At 46.4% G+C, this 22631-nt stretch overlaps 6 protein-coding genes across 6 annotated transcripts; 2 read left to right on the top strand and 4 right to left on the bottom strand.

Annotated features, from left to right (window-relative positions):
- Positions 1-890: 890 nt before the first annotated feature.
- PCYB_102360 (RAP protein) lies at positions 891-3332 on the top strand (the record flags this gene model as incomplete). The annotated part of the gene is made up of 2 exons (XM_004222785.1): positions 891-1282; positions 1568-3332. The coding sequence occupies 2 exons, from the start codon at positions 891-893 to the stop codon at positions 3330-3332; spliced, it is 2157 nt and encodes a 718-aa protein (XP_004222833.1).
- Positions 3333-5322: 1990 nt separating this feature from the next.
- Positions 5323-5745, bottom strand: PCYB_102350 (hypothetical protein; the record flags this gene model as incomplete). The annotated part of the gene is made up of 1 exon (XM_004222784.1): positions 5323-5745. One exon carries the CDS (start codon positions 5743-5745, stop codon positions 5323-5325), a length of 423 nt encoding a protein of 140 aa, XP_004222832.1.
- A 1255-nt stretch (positions 5746-7000) lies between these two features.
- On the bottom strand, positions 7001-8721 carry PCYB_102340 (proteasome subunit beta type 1; the record flags this gene model as incomplete). Its single annotated transcript, XM_004222783.1, has 4 exons — positions 8280-8721; positions 7843-7950; positions 7624-7693; positions 7001-7432 (listed from the first exon to the last, which is right to left on the bottom strand). The coding sequence occupies exons 1-4, from the start codon at positions 8393-8395 to the stop codon at positions 7001-7003; spliced, it is 726 nt and encodes a 241-aa protein (XP_004222831.1). The 5' UTR covers positions 8396-8721.
- Positions 8722-9558: 837 nt separating this feature from the next.
- PCYB_102330 (cyclin2 related protein) lies at positions 9559-10311 on the bottom strand (the record flags this gene model as incomplete). The annotated part of the gene is made up of 1 exon (XM_004222782.1): positions 9559-10311. A coding segment is annotated over one exon (753 nt), but the record flags the coding sequence as incomplete, so codon positions are not given.
- Positions 10312-11144: 833 nt separating this feature from the next.
- Positions 11145-14788, bottom strand: PCYB_102320 (pre-mRNA splicing factor RNA helicase PRP28; the record flags this gene model as incomplete). The annotated part of the gene is made up of 2 exons (XM_004222781.1): positions 11145-11166; positions 11496-14788. 2 exons carry the CDS (start codon positions 14786-14788, stop codon positions 11145-11147), a joined length of 3315 nt encoding a protein of 1104 aa, XP_004222829.1.
- A 3533-nt stretch (positions 14789-18321) lies between these two features.
- On the top strand, positions 18322-22348 carry PCYB_102310 (WD-repeat protein; the record flags this gene model as incomplete). Its single annotated transcript, XM_004222780.1, has 2 exons — positions 18322-18494; positions 18988-22348. The coding sequence occupies 2 exons, from the start codon at positions 18322-18324 to the stop codon at positions 22346-22348; spliced, it is 3534 nt and encodes a 1177-aa protein (XP_004222828.1).
- Positions 22349-22631: the final 283 nt, after the last annotated feature.

Here is a 22631-nt window from a genome sequence, read left to right as displayed (position 1 = left end):
TGCTCACAGTCGGTTTGCCGCTTAACCAGATGGGCTACACTCACTCTTGATTTTTTCTCCACATTTGATGGCGTCCCGCGGGGTCCCCATTTTTTATTTTATCACCTCTCGACACGCCTGTATGTTCGATCCCCTCCGCGGGAAGATGCCCAGGTGAATTGACTCACCAAAAAATATTTATAAAAAAAAAAAAAAAAAAAAAAAATTAGGAACAGGCCTGATGAAGAAAACAAAGCAAGAACATTCGATGTAAAAACTACACGAGGCACATGCTGCAATGTACACAATTGAAAGGATGTAGAAAATCGAAAGAATTGATGTTAACACTACTCACCATTATTTGTTTTTTTGTCAAATTGTACCTTTTTAAGAAAACAAATCCCCGAAGCAGCAGTCATTACTACCTTGCTCTGTTCAGGCGAAATGGGAACCTTCCACTTTTACACCAAAATTGTGGAAATCCTTTCACCAAAAGGTATAATTTTGGAAAAGGTACCCACAGATGTGACAATGGAACTGTCCACAAGAGTTACAAAAAGAAGATCACCCTTTTTGTGACTCGGTTTAACCTAACCGGTGGTACCAAAGATGTAAAACGGGGGAGAAGTATCACGAGGGGACTCCCACTTCGCACCGGTTTGAAGCTAACCAGCGGGGAGGACCAAGGTGGTTCACGTGGAGCAGCGGGCCATGAGGTGAACGTAAACAGAGAAAGCGACAATGGGGGAGGCGGCAACGGGGGAGGCGGCAATGAGGGAGGCGACAATGGGGGAAGCGGCAGTGGGAAGAGGGACGATCCCCCGTCCGACGACCAACCCCAAATCAATGCCAACAGAAAAAAAAAAAAAAAGGTAAACTTCAAATTTACATCGTGGAACAACACCAACGAAATGAACAGCTTCGACCTCGAGAAGTACAGCAAGCACAACGAGCCAGTAAGTAGTGAAAACTTCTCCCCAAATTTTCAGTCCGCTTACTACTCCGCCAAAAGTACGTCCGGAAAACCCAGCGCTAATCACTCGAACATAATAATTAATCAGGAGTTAGTCAATGCCCTGTCGGTCGAAGAGCTCTTTGACGTCCTTAACAAGCACAGTGAAAAAGCCAAAACGGACGCAGAAAAAAGAAAGGTTTTTAATGAGGTCAACATTGTGACGGCTTATCACCGTATAGCCAAACATGTGAAGAATAAAAATTACTGCTGGAGGGGAGAAGGCAGGGGGAGACAGGGGGGGACAGCAAGCAGCGACTTCGACCCGGTGACCTTCAGCCTCTTCGAGACGTATTCCACGGTGGGGGGATGGCAGCCAACTGGGGAGCGGTCAACTGGGGAGCGGTCAACTGAGGAGCGGTCAACTGGGGAGCGGTCAACTGGGGAGCGGTCAACTGAGGAGCGGTCAACTGGGGAGCAGTCAACTGGGGAGCGGTCAACTGGGGAACTGCCAACTGAGGAACTGCCAACTGAGGAGCGATCAACTGAGGAAGGGCCAACTGAGCAGGCGCGGCGCGAAGAGGACCGCCCCCCCTGCAACAACCACGCAAATCTGCTCACAAGACGCACCTACAGCAGCATCTACGCACTGATGAAGCAAACCCTACTCACCAACGCGCCCGTAATCCCAAAGCACGTGGCGAACATCGCATGGGCGTCAGCCATCCTATCCAACCGAGAAGTAGACATATGGAAAAATATAAAAAAAAGATTTTTCGAGAATATCAACAATTTCAAGGCACAAGAAATTTCTATCATCCTTTGGTCCTTCAGCGCAATCAAGTTCGAACTCATTACCACCAAGGAGGAGTTTATCTCTGTGCATAACTGCTTGTCAAAATATTTAAAAGAACGCAAATTTAAGGCCCAAGAATTTAGCAACGTCATTTGGGCCATCGCAACATCCAGCTGTTGTAACTACGATCTGTTAATAAGCCTGTACAATTATGGCCTGGATATTTTTGATTCTCTTCTACTGAAGGATGTAGCTACCATTTTGTATAGTCTCTCTATTTTTGCAGCTGACTCTGCTAATAAGGATATTCTCCATGTCATTAGGGAGAACCATCTGACAAAATTTGGCCTAGAGGAAGACTACCTAACGATTAGTAAACTTAACCCGGATCCCACAAATGGGTCGAAAAATACATTCGGAAAAAATTTGACCTATTTTGAACGAACCGGTGGGGACTCACATGGGGACTCTCATGCGGACTCACACGGGGACTCACATGCGGACTCACACGGGGACTCACATGCGGACTCCCATGCGGACTCTCACGCGGACATCACCATTAACAGTTTAGTGACGGAGAACACAGCTAGCGATAAAAAGTACGCGGCCTTTCTCCTGTTTGAAAATTTTTTGTTATACTCGCTGGAGAGGATTGCCAAGGAGAAGGACAAAATGACTATGCGGACATGGTCCAGCATTTTTTGGCCCTGCGCGAATGTCGGCTTGGGTCTCTACAGGGACGTCCCCGCGCAGCACAGGTTGCGCTACTACCGGTGTGGCGTTCAGGGAAGTGGCGTTCAGGGAAGTGGCGACCAGGGAAGTGGCGACCAGGGAAGTGGCGACCAGGGAAGTGGCGTTCAGGGAAGTGGCGACCAGGGGAACGCCCTTTACGGGAACGGGGAGGCAAACTCGGACCCCCGAACGGATGACCCCGAGGAAGCCGCTCCGCCCCCCAACTGCAAGCCGTATGTCCACATCATCGACGGGGAGTATGTGTTCCCCCTGATGGAGGAGGACCCGCACCAGGAGGTATTATGCCCCCAGTTGAACCAGAAAGAAATGGCAGACCTTGGAATAGGCGTCCCTCTAGACATATACAACAGGAAGGAGAACAAAGTGAGTCATTCCCCCTCACATAACACTCACGTGAAAACATGGGATGGTAATCATTTCGAGGAGACGAACCGTCAAGCAGTGGAGAGAAGTGACACTATGGAAGTGAACGGATTGGAGGAAACGTACAATGGGCATCAGTCTAGTGATACGAATAACAATCTCCATAGGGAGGATCCAAACGAAACACAACACGTTGACTTACCAATCAGCGAAATGAACAAACCGGTTTGGAACTCCCCCCTTGGAGGTAGCACACCAACCAGTGTAGGGGAAAAGAGCCCAGAAGAGGAACCACACCAACAGAGAAGTAACCCCATGGGGGGACAAATAGACGAGCACAAATATGCAGACTTTATGAATCACCTAAGTGAAAAAAAAGAAGAAAAAAAAGAAGAAAAAGAAGAAGAAAAAAAAGAAAGAAAAAAAAGAAAGAAAAAAAAAAAGAAGAAAAAGAAAAAAAAAAGAAGAAGAAGAAGAAAGTTTATATAACGATACAAACAAGAGCATGACTATGGTAAAGTTGCTAAATCTGTTCGAATCCCAGTTGAAAGAAAAAAGTATAAAATGGGCCAAATGTGAAGTTCAGTCCATTGCGAACATCCTGTGGAGTCTTTCCATCTTGAATTTCTTCCCCAGCAACATTTTTGAAAATGCCCTGCACGAATGTAATAAGAGATTTATAAAATATGGGAAAAAAAAAAATTCAAGCAAATTGCAATTTTTCATCTCGCAAATCCATCAGTCGCAGTTATATCAGGCCGCTTTTGCTTACTGTTTATTTTTAATGAGAAAAAATTCAAAGGCAGGTAAACAAATGGACAAAAGATATGAACAAATGGTGGCTCCAAATGATCATATCGATAATACTGCATCGCTGAAGAGAAAGATACAAGCTACATTTGAGAAATATTTCAAAGTCTCCTTGAGTACGTTAAATATATGGAAAAAACAGCTAGCTAGAAATCAACGAAGAGAAGAAAAGAACCAAATTTCTTCATCTGTACATAAGAAAATTTCGAACGATTTGAGGCACCTTCGTATTTTTCACCACAACGAGTATTTCATTTTGGACTCCCTTCTCGTGGATGTTTACGTGCCACGCTCGAGGGTACGTTGGATATGTTGCGAAGGAGCCGCGTGGCCGGGGAGCACCACGCCGTTGCGATGTCGCTTCCGTGCAGCAACGTCGCCCCAACACCATCGCAGCATCGCCCCAACACCACCGCTACATCACGCCAACACCACTGCAACGCCACCGCCACATCACCCCAACACCACCGCCACACCTCCCCCTGCAGGTCATCATAGAAATAGACGGACCCAGCCATTTCCTCCAAAAGGGGAGACTCATTCTGTACAACCCCAATTCGCTGTTCAAGAAGAGACTACTCAGGGCGCTTGGCTTTTCCGTCATTTCTATTTCGATTAGCAATCACACCTTCATGTTCAGCGCCTTGAATACGCTCAATTTTGTGAAGAAGTTCCTGAGCAACGTGAACTTTGGCAGAGACGGTTAGCCGCAGCGCTGCACAGTGCGGATGTCTCCCAATTTTTTTGTCCTCCTTTTCAAAGTTCGGCGCATTTGCCAGTTTAGCGGCCGTTTGGAGGCCCCTTCACCGCCCTGCTTACCCACCTGTCTACCCACCGTTTTTACTTACATCCATGCACTTCTGTCACCCCACTTGCGGCTTCCGCTCCTGTCTTTCTCCCCCCTTCCCCACCCCAAGGCGTCTGCACACACGTGGGGAAAGGGCCCTGCAATGGATGTCTAACCGCTGGAGCAAAACAAAATGTTGCAATGTTTTTGCAAAAGTTGCCTAACCTGTTCATTTTTTTTTTTTTTTTTGCACACACAACTGCCTTTTGGCTAGCTAATCCGAATTGCTAAAATGCCCATTTGATTTGTCATATTTACAAAAGGGGAAGAGATAAAGTTGGAATGAAAAAAAAAAATTACAAACATGATATGGGGATGCGTCCTTATTTATATGCATCAGCCAACTCACCAGTGGTGGGTCTACATTTGGTAAAGTCTGCGCAGTGGTGGGGGCGCGTCCGTTCGTTTTCGCGGCTTGAGAAAGTGATTTACACACGTGCGCACACTCAAGAGGGTACGCCCATTTATGCTAACCCACGTGTGAGCCGCACAACAGGAGAAACCTGCACGTTCTGTTCGAATAAAACATGCAAAGCGAGGATGCGGTGTGAGGGGACTGCTCCTTGGGGAATATTTAACAGCAAGAAAGGGGGAGAGGAAAAAAAAAAAATGCCAAAAATCGCGCACGGACGCAACAAAAAGACGAAATGGGTACTGCAATTTTGAGGACGTTTCACTAACTTAAAAGGTCTGTGAGAACCTTGTGCAAGGTGAATGGGTAAGGTGTGAAACGTTCCCCGTCGAAGTTAACACTGCCTGGATACGCAGCCTACACACGCAGCCTACACACGCTGCCTACACGCGCTGCCTACACGCGCAGCCTCACTCCTTCTTTATGGACGACATGTAGCGGAACAGCAACTTGGGAACCTCCAGCATGTCCACTTCATCCTTTTCGAGCACATTCTTCAACTTCTCATCGGGGATGATTTTCCTCTTTGTGTTTGGATTTTGCAAATTATTATCCTTAATGTATTTCCACGCATATTTCAGAACAAAAACTCTGGACGCAGTGTCCGTGTTTAAAAACTCCTTCAAGGGACTCTTAATTTCGCAGTCAATTTGTAATCCATTTGGTTTTTTTTCCTTGACGTTTGTGTGGTTCCCTTTTGTTTCACTTTTCTCATCATTGTCTGTACTGAAGTGATTTTTTGCGTAAAATTTGGTGAAGTCCCTTGGTTGGAATTTTATCCCTCGAGTGGTGCATAGTCTCCCCTTTAGTATGTTCCTTCTGAGGGAGTCCATTTTGCTCGCTTCGCGGTGGTCAAGAGGTGAGCTTGATAAATGTGTGGTGGTGGTGATGTAAAGCGGGAGAGCAGCAGAGTAGTAGAGCAGCAGAGCAGTAGGGCAGCAGAGCAGCAGAGTAGTAGAGCAGCAGAGCAGTAGGGCAGCAGAGCAGCAGAGCAGTGGAGCTATTGTCAGCCTGCGTAAAAATGCACAGGCCTGGGAAATATATGTGCGCACTTGTCCCTCGTTCAGTTTCTTTCACACATTGGCTGATGGTGAGCACATTAACGGGTAAGTGCGCCCTGCTTTTATGCCATAAAGTGGAACATATCGTGTCAGCAGGGGGGGTGTGCGTGCGGAGAGTGGTGCGAGCTCCTTCGCGCGTAGCACTTGCGATTGCTTTTTGCAGATCTTACACTGATTGTGCTGATTGCGCTTATTGCGGCTTGTGTGCCTTTTATTTTGCTGTCCCCTTTAGTGATTTTTTTTTTTTGTTGTTTGCCCCTTTTAGCACTTCTTTTTTTTTTAATTTCTTTGCCACTCCCCCTTTGGTGTTCACTCCTGAGTACCCCTTCATCGGGGTGGCGGATGTGCAGGGGGGCTAGGCGCCGAAATGCGTCCGGACGTGCGCACGTGCAAATGTGCACATGTGCGATGCATTTCCGCACGGAATACACGCGCACTCAGCGCATGTTTAATTCCTCCGAGGGGGTGTACGCAGAGCTGGGGAAAATACAAGTGGCATGCGCCCTTTTCACCCCACTTTGTTCTTTTTTTCCATTTCTTACTCCCCTTTTGGTAATCGTGAAGAATAGGATGTTTTATGCCTCCCTCCTCATCAGCATTAAGATGGACGCCCTTTTAAAGGGTTATTATGACGGGGGAAAATTAAAATGGAGCATTTTTTTCAACATGGAATTTTTTTTTTTTTCACTTGGCTACGCTTTTGTTTTGTTCTCCCTCCGTGTGCACATTGCACAGTTAACATTTTGTGGTCAGAAAAAACAGAAAAATACGGAAAACGCAGCTATATGCAACATGGGCAGAATGGTATGGGAATTCGCGTACTTGTGCTGTGCCCCCATTTTTTTGACCAGCTTGCGTAGAGAAGGGGGAGCGTTCTCCTAGGGGAAAAACGCCTAGGGTCAACCCCACATGGGTGAAGCGACATGGGTGAGGCAACACGGATGAAGCGACTCAGATGAAGCGATTCAGATGAGGCAACACGAGTGAAACCACACGGCGGAAGGCACGTGAACCGCTAGCTGCTCACCTAATCCTGCTTCAGCTCCAGCGTGGTGGTGTTGACACCCATGTGGTCGATAATGTAGATCTCTGTTTTGTCTCCTGTGTATATGTCCCTCTCCGTGGCTGACGTAATAGCATCCTTAACAAAATCGATGTCGTCCCGCAAGTTGAAGTTTAGGTTTTTGATTAGCTGGTTCTTCTGTTCCATTCGGTTGTCTAATATTGGAAGGATCAGTGCCGATCCGCTTCCAACACAGGAGTGTGTTGCTTCGCAGTAGGATCCAATGGCATCGTAATTGTAAAGAACTCCTTTGTTTTCGTTACTCACTCCCGCCAACAGGTTAAACGTGTAGTAGGGGAAAAACCGTCTGCTGTAGAGAATCACGCAGAGCAGCCTCGCTATGACGTGAATGTCCGGGTAGTGCGCGTGCTCCAGCACGAAGAGTTCAATTTTTTTCTGCACAGGGGGGTGGGTGGCGGTGAAGGTGGGTAAGCTCGGCACCGGGGGGGGGAGGAAGTTGAAGAGGTCTCCCACGTAGGCTCCCCAATTAGCTAGGCCTCCCACTTGGTCAAGCCTCACTGTTGGCCTCTCCCTTATCTCTTCGCACATCCCCTAGCCTAACCGTTCGCGTAACTCCCTTTTCTTACCTTCAGCAATGAGTGCAGCGTCTTGATGTCGGACTGCATCCCAGAGGAGCCGATAATGCATTTATCCGTTCTGCGGATAGGAGAAGGAGGGGCAATGAGTCATTCTGGATGGCTTCCACACTGCTCGCTTGGCGAGGATGCTGCTCTCCGGTTTGTGCACTCTCCAAATCAACAACAAAGGAACAATCGAACAAAAGGAGAGCAAACCAGGCTGCTTACAGTTTTGATATTTTGGGACAGTGTCTCGTGTAAATTGAGTAGGACAGGGAGAGTCTTGTGTCTGCGGCCAAGATGACGTAGTCCTTGCCGGTCACTCCGATAACGGTTCTGTTAAAAAGGAGGTATTAAAAAAAAAAAAAAAAAAACGAACATTCATGTGTAAAGCTTTGCTATGGGTACAATTAATCTCGTTTGTGAAGGTGAAGAGGCGGCAACACCCATCGTGAAGGGAAAACCGGTTGGGTAATTCGTCCGCTAAGGTTTGCTGCTCATTTGACTAAGGAGAGTCCACTGCTATGTCTCCTCAGAGTGATGGCCTTGGCTATATCCTTTTTCTTCTTCACTGTGCCGAGTGGGTATCATTCCCCAACCAGTTTTCCCTCTCCCTCCACGAGCGATTTTCTCCTTCTGGGTTATCCCCTCTTCCTTTGCCATACCCTCCATTGTCGACATAAGGGTTCCATCGCTTGAACCCGCGGCCATGTTCCACTGCGGCTTCCCTCTCCTCTGGTTTCTTCTCTCCTGAGTGGTCACTTAGCGGCAGGATTTCCATCTTGGTGGGTGGGAGTGCTTGGATGAGAAGAAAGGGTTATCTTCTGGGTAGCTGCCTTGCTGGCACTTCTCGCTCACATGCGAATGGGCGAAACGGTGAGCCGTCGCAATGGGATTTTCCTTTTCCACACAAAGAAAATAACTCCTTTGTGATGCCACTTTGTGATGGCACTTTGTGATCCCTCCTTTGTGATCCTTCCTTTGTGATTCCCCTTTTGTGATTCCCCTTTTGTGATTCCCCTTTTGTGCGCCTTTTTTTCGAAGTGCAGTGAACTGCTTGGAAAGCTATTCTCACCTAGGATGGTAATTTTTTTTTTTTTAAACCCCAATTGGATGCCTCCACTGCGCAGAGTTTTGCAATCCCCAGTTGTGCACATATGACGTGCGCGCAGTCGGGACGACCACCTTTGCACGCTACTGTGCCTTCCCTCATTGGTTAAACTTCACTCGCATAATGCCCCACATATTTTCTTTGCCTCTGCGGAGCTAATTTAAAGTGGAGTCAGCGCGAAGGAGCGGTCAGCGCGAAGGGGCAGTCAGTGCTAAGGAGCGGCCACTGCTAAGGGCACTTCTTCGCATGGGTAAGTTGGTAGTGTTGTGTACGGTATCTCTCTCCCCCATGCAGAGGGACACACGCGAAGTGAACAGCAGGGCGAGGCAGAGAAGACCCCCTTTCGCCACGTATGCGTTTCGTGCGGGAAGACGAATCGGTCTGGTTGTTCACACTCACTTGGCAATCTGTTAATATAACTACGATGATGCGTTTTTCTTTTTTTTTTTTTTCCTCTCCATTTGACCCACTTGGTTGGACATAAAATTGGGGAGAAACTGCACAACGTGGGTTACCTCCCAGTAACGAATAACATCGAAAGAACAAAACCCTCTCGCACCACGGTATAGGAAAAAAAAAAAAAAAAAAAAAAAGAAGAAAGTGCAAAGTTACCAAAGGGGGACATATACATGCGTACGTGTACCCCTCTGCATGCATGTACGGGAGGAGGGATTACAAAAAAAAAAAAAAGGACGGCAAGTCAGCGTTAAAATAAAAGGTGGCGCTTGTCGGTGGAAGCTACCCATTTTGGGGGGTTCCGCATGGGAAAGCGGATTTGTTTCTCGTCTTGGACCGCTACTCCCCAGAGTGACCTACTCGACGCGGTTCTACCCCCCGCGCGGGGTCTGAAAATTGTGGCCATTCCCCGGCTTCAGGAACATAATATTGGTCCTGTGTGGAGTGGTGTAGTTAAACAAGTTATAGGGCTTTGCGACGGGGGCTGGACGGCTGGCACAGTTCCCCCTGTGATGGCCCCCCCCGTGATGGCTACCCCTATGATGACTCCCCCTGTGATGGTCCCCCCCGTTGGTTGGCCCCAGCTTCTTATCTGCCCCCATGCCGACTTGCCCCCCAACATGGGTTCTGCGCAAGTACCGCTCCACAGCCAAAGATATGGAGTATCTATACAGATTGTACTCCTCTGAGGATACAAACAAATTGTAATCGATCAGATGGAGAAAAATACCCTCCAATTTGTTAATCTCTTCCGTAGAAACTCCTCCAACTTTAGCATAAAACGCATTGGAGTAGTATAAGTCATCAAAAAATTTCGCAGCAATCATGATAGCTGTTATGAGCAGTCTATGGATACACAAAAGAGACAAAGTAATATCTGTATTTATTTTCACAATTCTGTCAAGATATATGATTAAAAGGACAAAGCATTCATTACTGCATCCTGTGTATTTTCCAATCCGTTGAATATAATTCTTAATCGATATTTCTGGTACTTTGGATGCATGAAAGCTTGTGATTTTCCCTTTCCCTCTGTTTACTTTTATCATATTTTCTAAAACAATTGGAAGGTACGTAATGTATTTATTTTCTGTCCTTGGTACATCTGCTTCTGTGTCATACTCTTCCATTTTTTTTTTCTACTATAAGTCATGCTTTTTCCTTTTACATATGAAATGTCTTGGGTACCCTCGTGGGAGAGCTAGCCTTCATACGGCAAGACCAAAAAAGTTATCGAGAGGAGTGGGGTGCCAAATGGAACACAAAAAGGGGGGTCACCAATCCGTCGCTCATGTCTTCACGACGGTGCGCTTGCTGAGTGCCCTCCTCACATCGTTCAGCCGATTGGCCGAGTGGTCGATTGGCCGATTGGTCTATTGACCGCATCACCACTTCGCCACTTCACCGCTTCGCCACTTCACCGCCTCACCGCTTCACCGCCTCACCACTTAACTGCGCACAAAAAGGGTGATCTACACAGACCCAGTTTTGACAAATCGAATGGTCACTTGGATTGGAAGAGCTTACCGCAGTTGTGTATTCGCCGGAAAGGAAAAAAAAAAGAAGAGGCGTAAGAAGAAGCGGAAGAAGAAGCGTAAGAAGAAGCGGAAAAAGAAGAAGAGGGAAAAAAAATAAAGAACGAAAGAATGAAAAAAAAAAAAAACAAACGCACGCATACACGTGTGCACACGGGCAAGCTAACTCCCCGCGGGACCAACTCCACCCTGCGGCGCTTCCATTAAAAAAAAAAAAGAGCTTCAATTGCTACGCGGAGTTACGGGGAATGACCTGACCCCATCACGGGGTGGGGGAACCAAAAACGGTATGCAAATGTTCGACTTGCGCGGAGCGAAGAGATGGAAAAAAGACGCAGCGGTGTACTCACGTCCCGTAAAAGGGGGACGTGCCCCTTCATTTACTGGTGGGCCCAGTTCGTCTGTGCGCGCGAGTTCGGCCCGATTTGTCACCCCACGGTAGGTACCCCTCTATGGGAAAAAAAAAAAAAAAAAAAAAACTTTTCACAACGCTGTGATATCGTTTCGCGAAACTGTGGAGTGTACACAAAGGTGGGACACACACGTAGTTCTCGTTCTCATGCGTGGGGGCATATCCACCTGTCCTTCCCTCAACCAGGCTCAGGTCGCAACTATGCCCCCCTCCTTCGCCTCCTTCGCCTCCTTCACCTCCTTCGCCTCCTTCGCCTCCTTCGCCTCCTTCACCTCCTTCGCCTCCTTCGCCTCCTTCACCTCCTTCGCCTCCTTCGCCTCCTTCACCTCCTATCCCCACTTCTCCACCCCCGTGTTAGCCCTTATACATGACTTGGGGCTTCTTCGGGGCGTGCATGACCGAGCCAGGCTTCACCCTGGATGCGGGGTTGTTGGCCAGCTCCATGGGTACGATATTGTTGGAAGATATGAGGAACTGCTTCAAGTCGTAAAATAAGTGGGAGTCCTGCTCGGTGACAAACGAAATGGCCAGTCCCTTCATGCCAGCTCTCCCAGTACGTCCAATCCTGTGTGTATACGACTCAATATCTTTCGGCATGTCAAAGTTTATCACAAGTTTGACGCCCTGCACATCGATACCTCTCCCAGCAACATCCGTAGCTACCAATATGTCAAAGTCTCCATTTTTAAAAGAATTCAAAGTTTGTTCTCTCAATTCTTGTGCCTTCCCACCATGTAAAGCAATTGCCCTAAATTTCATCTTACTAATCGATTTAGCAATAATATCTGCCACCTTCTTTTGATTCACAAAAACGATAATAGGTGCTTCATACTCCTCTAAAAGTTCTTGCAGTTTCTGTTTCTTCTTTCCTTCTGTAGTAAATTCCAATTTCTGTTCTATCGATCGTTTACCAGCTCCAGGATCTCCAATGGATATATAAGCTGGAGCTCTAAGGTACTTCCTTGACAGCCTTTCCACAGCTGGAGGCATCGTAGCAGAAAACATCTGTGTCAACCTGTACAGACGATGTCCAGCCTTTGCCATCATTTCTTCTTGTAAAGCTAAAGCATCATCTTCTGACTTCAAATTAGATGTTGGAATTTTATCTAAAATAAAATGCACAGAATCTTCAAACCCCATATCCATCATTCGATCTGCTTCATCCAAGATAACGTAGTTACATTGGTTTAGGACAGTGTATGCTTTTTCTAAGCAATCCTGTATCCTTCCTGGAGTACCTATGATAATTTCCACTCCTTTTCTCAACTCAAATGCTTGTGCTTCTGCGTTTCTTCCTCCTACCACTGCTACGGTTCTACATGAACAGTAGGATGCAAACTTATTCGTTTCGTCAAAAATTTGGATGGCTAATTCTCTCGATGGGGCGATAATAAGAGCGTATGGTCCATCTTGAGACGTTTCATATGTCAATGGTGGGAGTTGTTTCACGTAAGCAAGCATGGGTAGAACAAATGCGGCTGTTTTTCCTGAACCCGTTTCTGCGATGCCGATTAGATCCCTCATTTCGAGAGCTATAGGTATAGCTTGCATCTGGATTGGAGTGGGCTTTTCATATTTTGCCTTTTTAATAGCTTTTAACAAATCGCTAGAAAGGTTGGACTCTTCCCATCTTCTGATGGGTGCTGGAACGATACCTCCTTTGATGTAAATTTCGTTGTCCTCTCTGAATATCCTCCAATCTCTGTCCGTCATTTCTTCTCTCTTCTTTTCACTCCAGTGTTTGTTATGAACATCCAAAATGATATTATTCACTTTCGGTTCGTAAATGAATTCCCCCGTTTTGCTTCTACTCAAGGAGTGATTATTCGGGTTCGTTAGATGCTCCATTGGGTTCGGCGTGTTCGCCATGGCTGACATGTCTAAATGGCTAGATGAACTATTCACCCAGCTGTCGGAAGCACCGTTCGCCCAGCTGCCAGAAGGACCGTTCGCCCAGCTGCCAGAAGCACCATTCGCCCAGCTGCCAGAAGGGCCATTCTCCCAGCTGCTCCTAGCACCATGCTCGCTGTTACTGCCCGCCTTTGTGCCGCCCCTATGGTGGAGCTCCTTTTTGAGGGAATTCTCCTCAACCGCTCCTTTCTTCACACTAAAGTTAATCCTATTTTGCACTAACTTATCGTAGAAATTATTTTTCTTTCTCTGCTCTCGGACGTCTATACCTGCGATGTACCCTCGTCCGAAGAGCAACTGCGGCTCTAGCCTGTTCTGGTATAACGGGTTCGTGTCATTTCTGGAGGTGTCCTCCGATTGATCCCATTCAAAGTTGAAAATGTTTCTAAATTTTTCTGACGGCTTCTGCATCTTCTTCTTCTTTTTGTTTAGTCCCAAATATTGCTGCTTAATTGTTTCCAACTCCTTTTCCCTTTGGCTGTCCCGTTCGATGGCGCTTATGTTAAGCATGTTCAGCTCCGCCAGGGACGACTCCACCTTGGCGTACGCGCTGGGGGGGCTCAAGCGGCTCTCCGCGCCCCTTCCGCCGTTTCCACTTCTTCCGCCGCTTCCACTTCTTCCGCCGCTTCCCCCAATTCCGCCGCTTTCCTCCTCGGCCGAGTCCCCATTTGACAGCTTTCGCCTCCTTGCCTCCTCATTCGACTCGGAGTTCCTCCTTAGCCTATGCCTGTCATCCTTCGAGTCGGTCTTCGCATCGGTCTTCGCATCGGTCTTCGCATCGATCTCCTTCTTCCTCCCCTTTGTGTCTTCGACCTCCTTCTTCCTCCCCTTTGCGTCTTCGACCTCCTTCTCATGGAACTTTCTCCTATGAAGGTCTTCCTCCCCCATAGGAATTCTTTCACTTTCTTTTTTGTCCGCCTTTCGCTTCATTTCTTCTCTGTCCCTTTTTGTTAAGAAAATTAGCTTGTCACCCCCACTGCTAACGTTGGCAAATATTTTGCTGTTCCCACTAACTCTGTTGGTGATAGTAGTGCCACTACTGACTTGATTATCTCGTTGGGATTCCTCCCTTTTGTCCTTCTTCCTAATTTGGTCGTATTCCCCCACTTCGAGGGTCTCCATTTTCCTTTTATTACTTTTACCGATAAATAGGTCTTCATTCGAAGAGGCATCGGAAGAGCTAGAGGAGCTGTACAGGTTGATTTTTTTCTTTTTTATTCCGCTGGGAATCAATCTATACGTGTCCCTCCGGACATGGTTCCCACTAGGGGGAGTTGTCCCTTCGTCGTGCGCAACTTTGCTATGCTTTACTTGTCCGTTTGTATGATCACTGTCTCCGCCGTTTCCCATTTGGGTGGCTAGCTCTTTCTCATTTTTCTCCTCTAAGCTGTTTTTTTTTTCTTTTTTCTTTTTTCTTTCCCCTTCCCTTTCACCATCATGTTGTAGCAAATCGTTTTCTGTCTTCCCCTCCTGGCTACCCTTTTGGATGTTCTGAAAGGGGTTGCTAACTGGGGCCTTCTCCTGGGCCTTCTCCTGGGCCTTCTCCTGGGACATCTCCTGGGACATCTCCTGGGACATCTCTTGAGTTACCACTTCGTCCTTTTCCTTCTCCTCCTGCTTCTGCTTCTCCTCCTGCTTCTCCTCCTCCTTCTGCTTCTCCTCCTCCTTCTGCTTCTCCTTCTCCTTCTGCTTCTCCTCCTCCCCCTGCGCCCCCTCGGCGGGGGTTTCCTTCTTCCTAAAGAAGAACATCTGCTTGGCGTGGAGGCATGGACACAGGCGCGAGGGCAAAAAAAAGCAACTCCCCCTTGTTACTACGTTAGGAACATAAATAAGTGTATATAAATAGCGTGCGCGTAGGTACACTGACAGGGACGCTCACACGTATGATCACTCGCGATGGGCCACACTTCCACCCCCCTTCACTCGTTTCAATTATGTACAGAAAAAAAAAAATAATAAAAAAAAAATCCGCACAGTTGTGAGGAATGTCGTATCCCCATCAGTCCACGCCAAAATGCGCGTACATGTAAAAAGAAAAACGTTATGCCAAGTGGTGGGACCATAATTTACCTCTTCCGGGTTTAATTGCAAAGAGAGGAGGAATAAACAGCAGCGAAATGGAATGCATATTTTCTTGGGTAAGAATCGTGCGGGGAGAAATCACCCACCGAAAAAAAAAAAAAAAAAAAAAAGAGGCCATATCATTACTTCCTTTTGGAGTGATAATCTTCCCGCCACAAAATTAATATACCCTTCACCTCAACAGAAGCAGTCCAATTCCGTAACGATTGTCCAGCCGAAACATCCCATTTTGCGACACCCACAAAAGGGGGACACTATTTCTGTTCCATTCTTTGCAGTTATTTTTTTTTTCTTCTTTTTCTTCTTTTTCTCCGCGCGCTTACCGTGTTAAGTGTATAGAATGGATTTTTCATGGACGTGGGTGACGAGGGTTTTCCTTTCTTCCTTTGACTCTCATTTTGGGAATGCTACCCATGCAGGGGGAACAGTCCACATAAATCCTCCTCCTCCTATCCCCCAAGGGAACCCCACAATGTGGTTTTTCCCCACGGTCACCAAGTTAGACAACGCAAAGGTAGAGTGATAACTGGGAGAAGGTAAAAGGGTACATGTTGGCAAATATCCTTTCACATTTTTTTGGTTTAAAAAAAAGGGGAAATAAAACCAAAGGGGGGTTGGGTCGTGTCACCAAGTATTTTCCAAAATGTCGAATACTTCTCTCCACATCATTCATGAGCACCTTACCCACCAGCTAAATGAAAAGTGGGACCAGGGTTGACATTCTCCATGGGGAACAACCCACCCTCCAAATAAGGATTGTAATTTATTTCGGGGATTCATCCGAGTTGTCCCCTTAAATGATGTGGCATACATTGGGAGGGAGAACCATTTTGTGAAAGTGAAAAAAAATTGGAAGAGACAGCAATGTTCCTTACGTGGACAAGTTACACGCGAAAGAATGGCAATCTAGCGCGCCAAAATGTGTGTAGCAGCTCCGGTTGAACGTCTGCTTAGGTGTTGCTGGTCCGTTTTCCCCGCCCATTTCGATTTGTCTACTTTCTTTAACCCCCTTGTGAAAAGCACTGCTTGCCCGGACGGAAATTTTGACACATCGAGAAAGCGCGCCATTTTGTTGCCCTTCCGCACACGTTCACTCAAAAATACATTTTGCTCTTTTTTCCTTTTATATTGGCACCGCAAGGTAGTTGTACCTATTTGTATAACACATGGGCAGTGCGTTTTTTTTTCCCCCCCCTCCTGTGTGCGCAAAAAAAAAGGGGGAAAGGTAAAAAGCTAAACTTTTTTTTTTTTGAAGAAGAAAACTCTTTCATGCGATGACTTCCCCACGGTGAGACCTTCCGAAATGCTGTTCGTCCATATTGATGGTTTTACACGATGGGGGGGGTGTGACCCCTTTCAGTAGGCAAATAAACGGCTATACATGTTTGTGCGTACCCGCCTGTTCTTTTCCCAACATGGGGGAGTGTCCTTACGGGGGAAATATATAACCCGCGGGCGTCAAAAAAAGGAACGTGGTAACTCAGCGCAGCAGCAACTTCGATTCCAAGTAGGGTTTACTTAACAAACCGCTTTTTCCATTTGACATGGATGGGGGGGTACAAAATGGACACCTAAGTTGGGTAACACCGCGAACAGGAAGACTGACCATCCGAAGGAGAAAAAAAAAATTGGGACTATTTTTTTTTTTTTGTTTTCTATTCTCCCCCCCTTTTTCTGTTCACTGCTATAACCTTGATGAATGGTAGGACCTCATCACCTTCCCCTAAACCTCAAACGCGCGAACAGATGGTGCTTGCCGTAGCGCACATGTACCGATGCATGTAGATATGTGCAGGCACACGATCGTTTAAATGCAAGCATAAAGGTGTACGCCTTTGCGTGCTCAGTGGAGCTGGCATATGACTGCATACGAAGGAATACGCACATGTGCACGCGTACAGGAGTACACGCATGCATGTATACAGGTATTCGCGTAAAAGCGTATGCACGCCGAGGGGGGGGCACACATGTGAGGGAGTGCCTAGCGCATCCGTACACGACATAAAGCCATGCGAATTTTTAAAAAAAAAAAAAAAGGCCACGAGCGGGAGGAACAAATTGATGTGAATGTGGAAGGTAGAAGGAAAAAAAAAAAAAAAAAAAAAAAAAAAAACATATATACATATATATATCAAGCAGGTTTAGCTAACAAGCGAAGCGAAGGAGCGAATCGAACGAATAAAGCCACCTTGCCCAGCTGACGAGGCAAACTGGCCATTCTTCACATTGTAAAGAAGGGCCAACCGGCAAAGCTCGTAAAGAAAAATTACAAGTAAACAAGCACAAACGGAACGAGCAAAATAGGGGAAAACGCAAAAGTCCCAAATGAAACCATTCACAAAGGGAACAAGGAAAAAAAGAGGTGGTGTTAGGTGAATTGTAAAAACTAAAACTTGCTTACGCTCAAGGGCGAAGGAGCCACTTTTTGTGCCTTTTTCTTTTCTTTTTTTTCCCCCTTCGTCTCGTATGTTTTCTTACAAGCATAAGTGGCACGTACACACGCGTCCCCCTTTCCCCTTTACCGTTTAAGCTTATGCGTATTGATGCTGCACCCGAATAACGTTTTTGCCACTTCGTGTGTCAAAGGAGTTTACAGCCGTTAACGCGTTGATGGAGTAAATTACGTTTATTACATGTATTGCGCGTTTTACCTGAGTTACGTGTGTTACGCGTTATATCTCTGTTACTTCTGTTACGCTTTTTGCCTGTATTATTCTTGTGTTACGCTTTTTACCTGTATTATACTTGTGTTACTTTTTTTTTTTTGGGGAGAAGGCACGAAAAGTTATCCCTTTTTTGCCTGAACGGTTAAGGTAAAATATCGTAATTTTTAGCTATTTTTTTTTTTTTTTTCTGTTTTTTCACAATTTTTACTCCCCCCGTGCAATCCCGTCGGCAGCTCCTGCTGCAAACGCTTTTTCCATTTTGTTCAATCGTCCCCCTCCCATCGCGGATTCCGAGAGGAGGCCTTAGAGAAGGCCCGAGCCTCGCACACGTGATGCCTCCCTCCGCATCCTGCCGACGCACACACATATGTGTATAGCTATATAGCGCTTTAATGTGACCCTCCACAGCAGACAATAAAGTACATCCCCCCTCTCATAATCGTTATGAATGTAACAAGTATCATTAATCGCGAAAAAAGAAAAAGACAGGAGGAAACAAGTCATGTTATTAAGAAAAAATTCAAGCACTGGAATATGTTAAATTCTTTCGAAGGAAATACTCAAAATGAAATTCAGTCCACTTCGTTCCGCACGAAGAAGGTACATACAAATGAGTACACACAAGATGGAGTAGCCAACATATCAAGTAATCACTTTGCAAAATACGATGAACAGATCAGCATAGATAAAGCTACTTCCAATAGAATGTACACGTACACGCAGGATGGCAGTGCCCTTGTTCCTGTTTGTAATAATACCGACTTGAGTTGGGCCCACCCGAACGAGTCCCAATTTTATTTGGATGTCGATGTGGGAGGAGGACAGGAGGTTTACCGAGAGCATGAGGAACGGGAAAAACAGGGCTGGGAAAATGGCCTGGATGGAAATGGGGTGAATAAACTTAAGAGGGCTAGGGGAAAAAAACCCACGAGAGGGGAGATCAAGGGTAATGAGAAGAAGAAAAAAGAAAAAAAGGGAAAAAGGAGTGGGTGGCAGCGATAGCGGTTATAGCGGCAGAGATGGTGGAAGCGATAGCGGTTATAGCGGCAGAGATGGTGGAAGCGATAGCGGTTATAGCGGCAGAGATGGTGGAAGCGATAGCCGTTATATCGGGAGAGATAGCGGAAGCGGCGATGATGGTATCCACAGCAGGGGGCACACGAGCAACCAGAGCAGCTGCTATTGCAGCCCGCCCAGCAGTAGCTGTAGTAGCAGCTGCTGCGGAAACCGAAGTAGCGACTTCAGCGAGAGCCGATGCAGCTACGGTAGCTCAAGTCGCGCCTCCAATCGAGGCAAAAACCACAAGCGCAGAAAAGCCAGCGAAGGAAATCACAAACCGAGCAGCGGAGACTCCATATGGGAAGGACTCCTAAAGAAAGATGTCATTCTCCTCCTAATCCAAGCCATAAAAAATATGGGTTATAAAAAATCAGCCAAACATTTGGAGTTAGAAAGTGGCATCGAACTGGAGCAACCAATAGTGAAGGAAATGCACAAGAATGTCCTCTCAGGGAAATGGAAAAATGCAATCAGTAACTTGAAAAGCATACGTGTACATAAAAAAATCATAAAGGCTATTTCGTTCCTACTATATGAGCAATGCTTTATAGAGTATCTATATGAAGGAAAGCATTTTGCTGCTCTGAGATGTCTAAGAAATAAGCTAGCCAAGTTTTGCTTCGACGAGGATACCTACAACAGATTACACGAGTGCACAACTTTTTTTATGTCCATGAATAGTACCCACTTGACAAAAAAGAGAAAAAAAAATTACCAGACCAAGGTGAAGAATTCACGTAAATTATTGTTTGAAAAAATAAATCGCTTGTTACCTGAACACGTTATTCTTCCTCCGAGGAGACTAGCCATTTTGCTTCATCAGTCACTGAAATACCAGGTTGACAACTGCTTGTTCCATAATAACTTCTCCGAGGTGAAGCTCATAAGTGCGCTTCTGCAGAGGAAGAAGGGACGAGACGAGCTCGACGCCTCCATCGAGGCGGGTGCCGCCAACGAAGCGAATGCTGCAAATGGAGTAAACGCTGCAAATGGAGTAAACGTTGCAAATGGAGTGAACGTTGCAAATGGAGTGAACGTTGCAAATGGAGTGAACGTTGCAAATGGAGCGAACGTTGCAGACTCCGTGGACTCAGCCGATCCGAACGCCAACGCGCAGAAAATGACGCGAGTTCAGCCCACCACCCCTTGCAGCGCAGCGTGTAAAGCCAAAAGATATGAATTTAAGAAGCAAAAAAAATCGGATTACAAGAACCAAGTGGACCATGCCACCAACTCATGTTTGAATAAAAAAAAGAATACCAAAACGGAGGATGAACTGAACTTTAGTGTGAGCGACTTCTCTAGGTATCACCAGAACGTGGGGGGAGAATGCTCCTTGTACTACCACAAGGTGAATCCCAAGAGTGGCCGTGCAGACTTGGCAGGGTCAGACGCCTATGTCAGGCTAGACGACGCGGGAGCGGACAAGGGCATTCCCTGCGAGCTTACCTCCAACGAGACGCTGCTAAACGAAGCGCTGCCGAACGAAACGGTGCTAAACGAAACGGTGCTAAACGAAGCGCTGCCGAACGAAACGGTGCTAAACGAAGCGCTGCCGAACGAAACGCTGCTAAACAAAACGCTGCTAAACAAAACGCCGCTAAACAAAACGCTGCCGAACGAGCCGCCGCCCGATAAGCCAGGCAACTATATTAACACAACAACCCTCCTGTGGGACGATGAACTCGTAGGGGAAAATCAGTTTAACGTGACCAGTGACCAGCCCGTAAGAAAAAGCACAAAGCTCAAGTGCACGCTGCTACCGAGAGAAGCAGTGGAGGCGGGCTTCGCGCCAGGCGAGAATGTCCACACGTCTCTCACGAGAGAAAGCACGAGCGACAGCGCGAATGTCAGCGCGAATGTTAGTGCTAATACTGGTATGAATGCCAAGGTGACCAGCGCGACCACACTGTTCGCCAACCCCTTCCCTTGCCTGAAGGAAGCCATCTTGAAAAAAGCCAAGTCCACGGCATGCAGAAAGTACGCGAAGATTGCGAGCAGCGGACCCAAAATATGCACCCTGAACGGATCCACAAGCGAACAGCAGAAGGGAGAGGTCATACTGGGGAAAAGTACAAGTGAGCTCATTGTTGGAAAACACAAAATACAGCAAGGAAGTAACATATCGAGTGCTAAAAATGTGATTAATTTGAATGACGGATTTGTTAATGCACAGGAGAAGGGATTCGTAATCCCACACGATGGGGGAAATGAAACTGAAGGAGGTACTAGAAAGGGGGACAGGGCAACCCTTGAAGGATGCAACGGTGCAGATGAGACACTGCACTTGCAAGCGGGTCAGGATTACCACAACGTGCGTCAGGAGGGGAAACATGAAGAAAAACAAAAAAAAGTGCGAGAGGAAAGAAAAAAGCAAATTAACAGACAAGACGGGACCCATAACGGCATCTGTGAGGAGGCTGGAAAAAGAAAAACGTTTACCCTGTCATTGCTAAAAAATCACCAATGTAAAAAAATAAAGCTGCCATACTATTGTATCAAAATTTTGCAAGGTCATAAGGACGAGGTGTGGTATGTAAATGTATCGAAAAATGGAAAGTACATTGCCTCGGCAAGCAAAGATAAGAGCATAATTCTATGGAAGGGACTTTACCCATTTAACAAACTAAGGGAATGGAATGGTCACGTGGATGGAGTGAGTTATGTCATATGGAGTCACAACAGTAAGTACCTAGTGTCCGGTTCTAACGACTCCAATATCATCATTTGGAGTCCAAAAAGTAATAAAAAAAAATTGAGCCTGACAATGCACAACGGGCCTATCACGTCGATATACTGGTCAAAAGACGATTCTACGATCATATCATCTGCATTCGACAAAAAAATATATTGCACCAAGTTGAATAAAGAACTGAAGGGTTTTTCAGTTGTCTACGCTTGGTCCTTTAGCACAAGGATACAGAATTTTGTTTTCACCAACAATGAGAAATACCTGATTGCAGTTCCATCAGATAAAAATGTACGTGTGATAGATTTTGCTATAAAAAAGGAGCTATATATTTTACCTGAATATGATACCATCACATCTGTGTGTGCTTCTAGCTTGTATAATCATATCCTGGTGAACATAGCTGATCAGAGACCCACTGTAAAATTATGGGACGTGAAACATAGGTATATTATTCAGACATATCGAGGACACAAACAGGGGAGGTTCATCGTACACTCCACTTTCGGGGGGAAGAAAGAAGATTATGTTATTAGCGGCAGTGAGGATAGCTTAATTTACATTTGGCACAAAACTAAGGGATTTCTTCTAGATGTGATAAATGGACACGCTGCCACTGTCAGCATTGCTATATGGCCCCTCGCGAGCTCCAAGTTCCCCTACATGGTATCCGCCTCGGATGACCACACCATCATGGTTTGGAACGTCCACCCCAAGGCCACGACCATCCGCAGGGACTCCCGGAGACGACGGAAAAAGTTCATCCACCCCTTCCTGCGCGAGCTCACCAAGTTTCGCCCGGTCGCGCGGTGAGGAGTTGCCATGGAGAGTAGCGGCGAGGAGTTGCCATGAAGTGTTGCGGTGAACGGATGCCGTTTATCTCCCAGTCAGGTGCCCACTCGACTGGCATTCAGGGTTACCGCCCCCTTTTCACTTTTCGTTTTTTTCCAATTTTGCCCCGTCGTCACACGTCTAGATGTATGCACATATAAATATATATGCAAATATATGTATGTACATATGTGTGTTTTTTTTTTTTTTTTCCTTTTTTTTGTTACCTCCCCCGAGGCGCACGCGACCCTCCTACTGATTTTTT

This window comes from Plasmodium cynomolgi, chromosome 10, assembly GCF_000321355.1.
Source record: "Plasmodium cynomolgi strain B DNA, chromosome 10, whole genome shotgun sequence".
NCBI classification, from domain to species: Eukaryota; Apicomplexa; class Aconoidasida; order Haemosporida; family Plasmodiidae; genus Plasmodium; species Plasmodium cynomolgi.
This window is presented reverse-complemented; position numbering and strand designations above follow the sequence as displayed.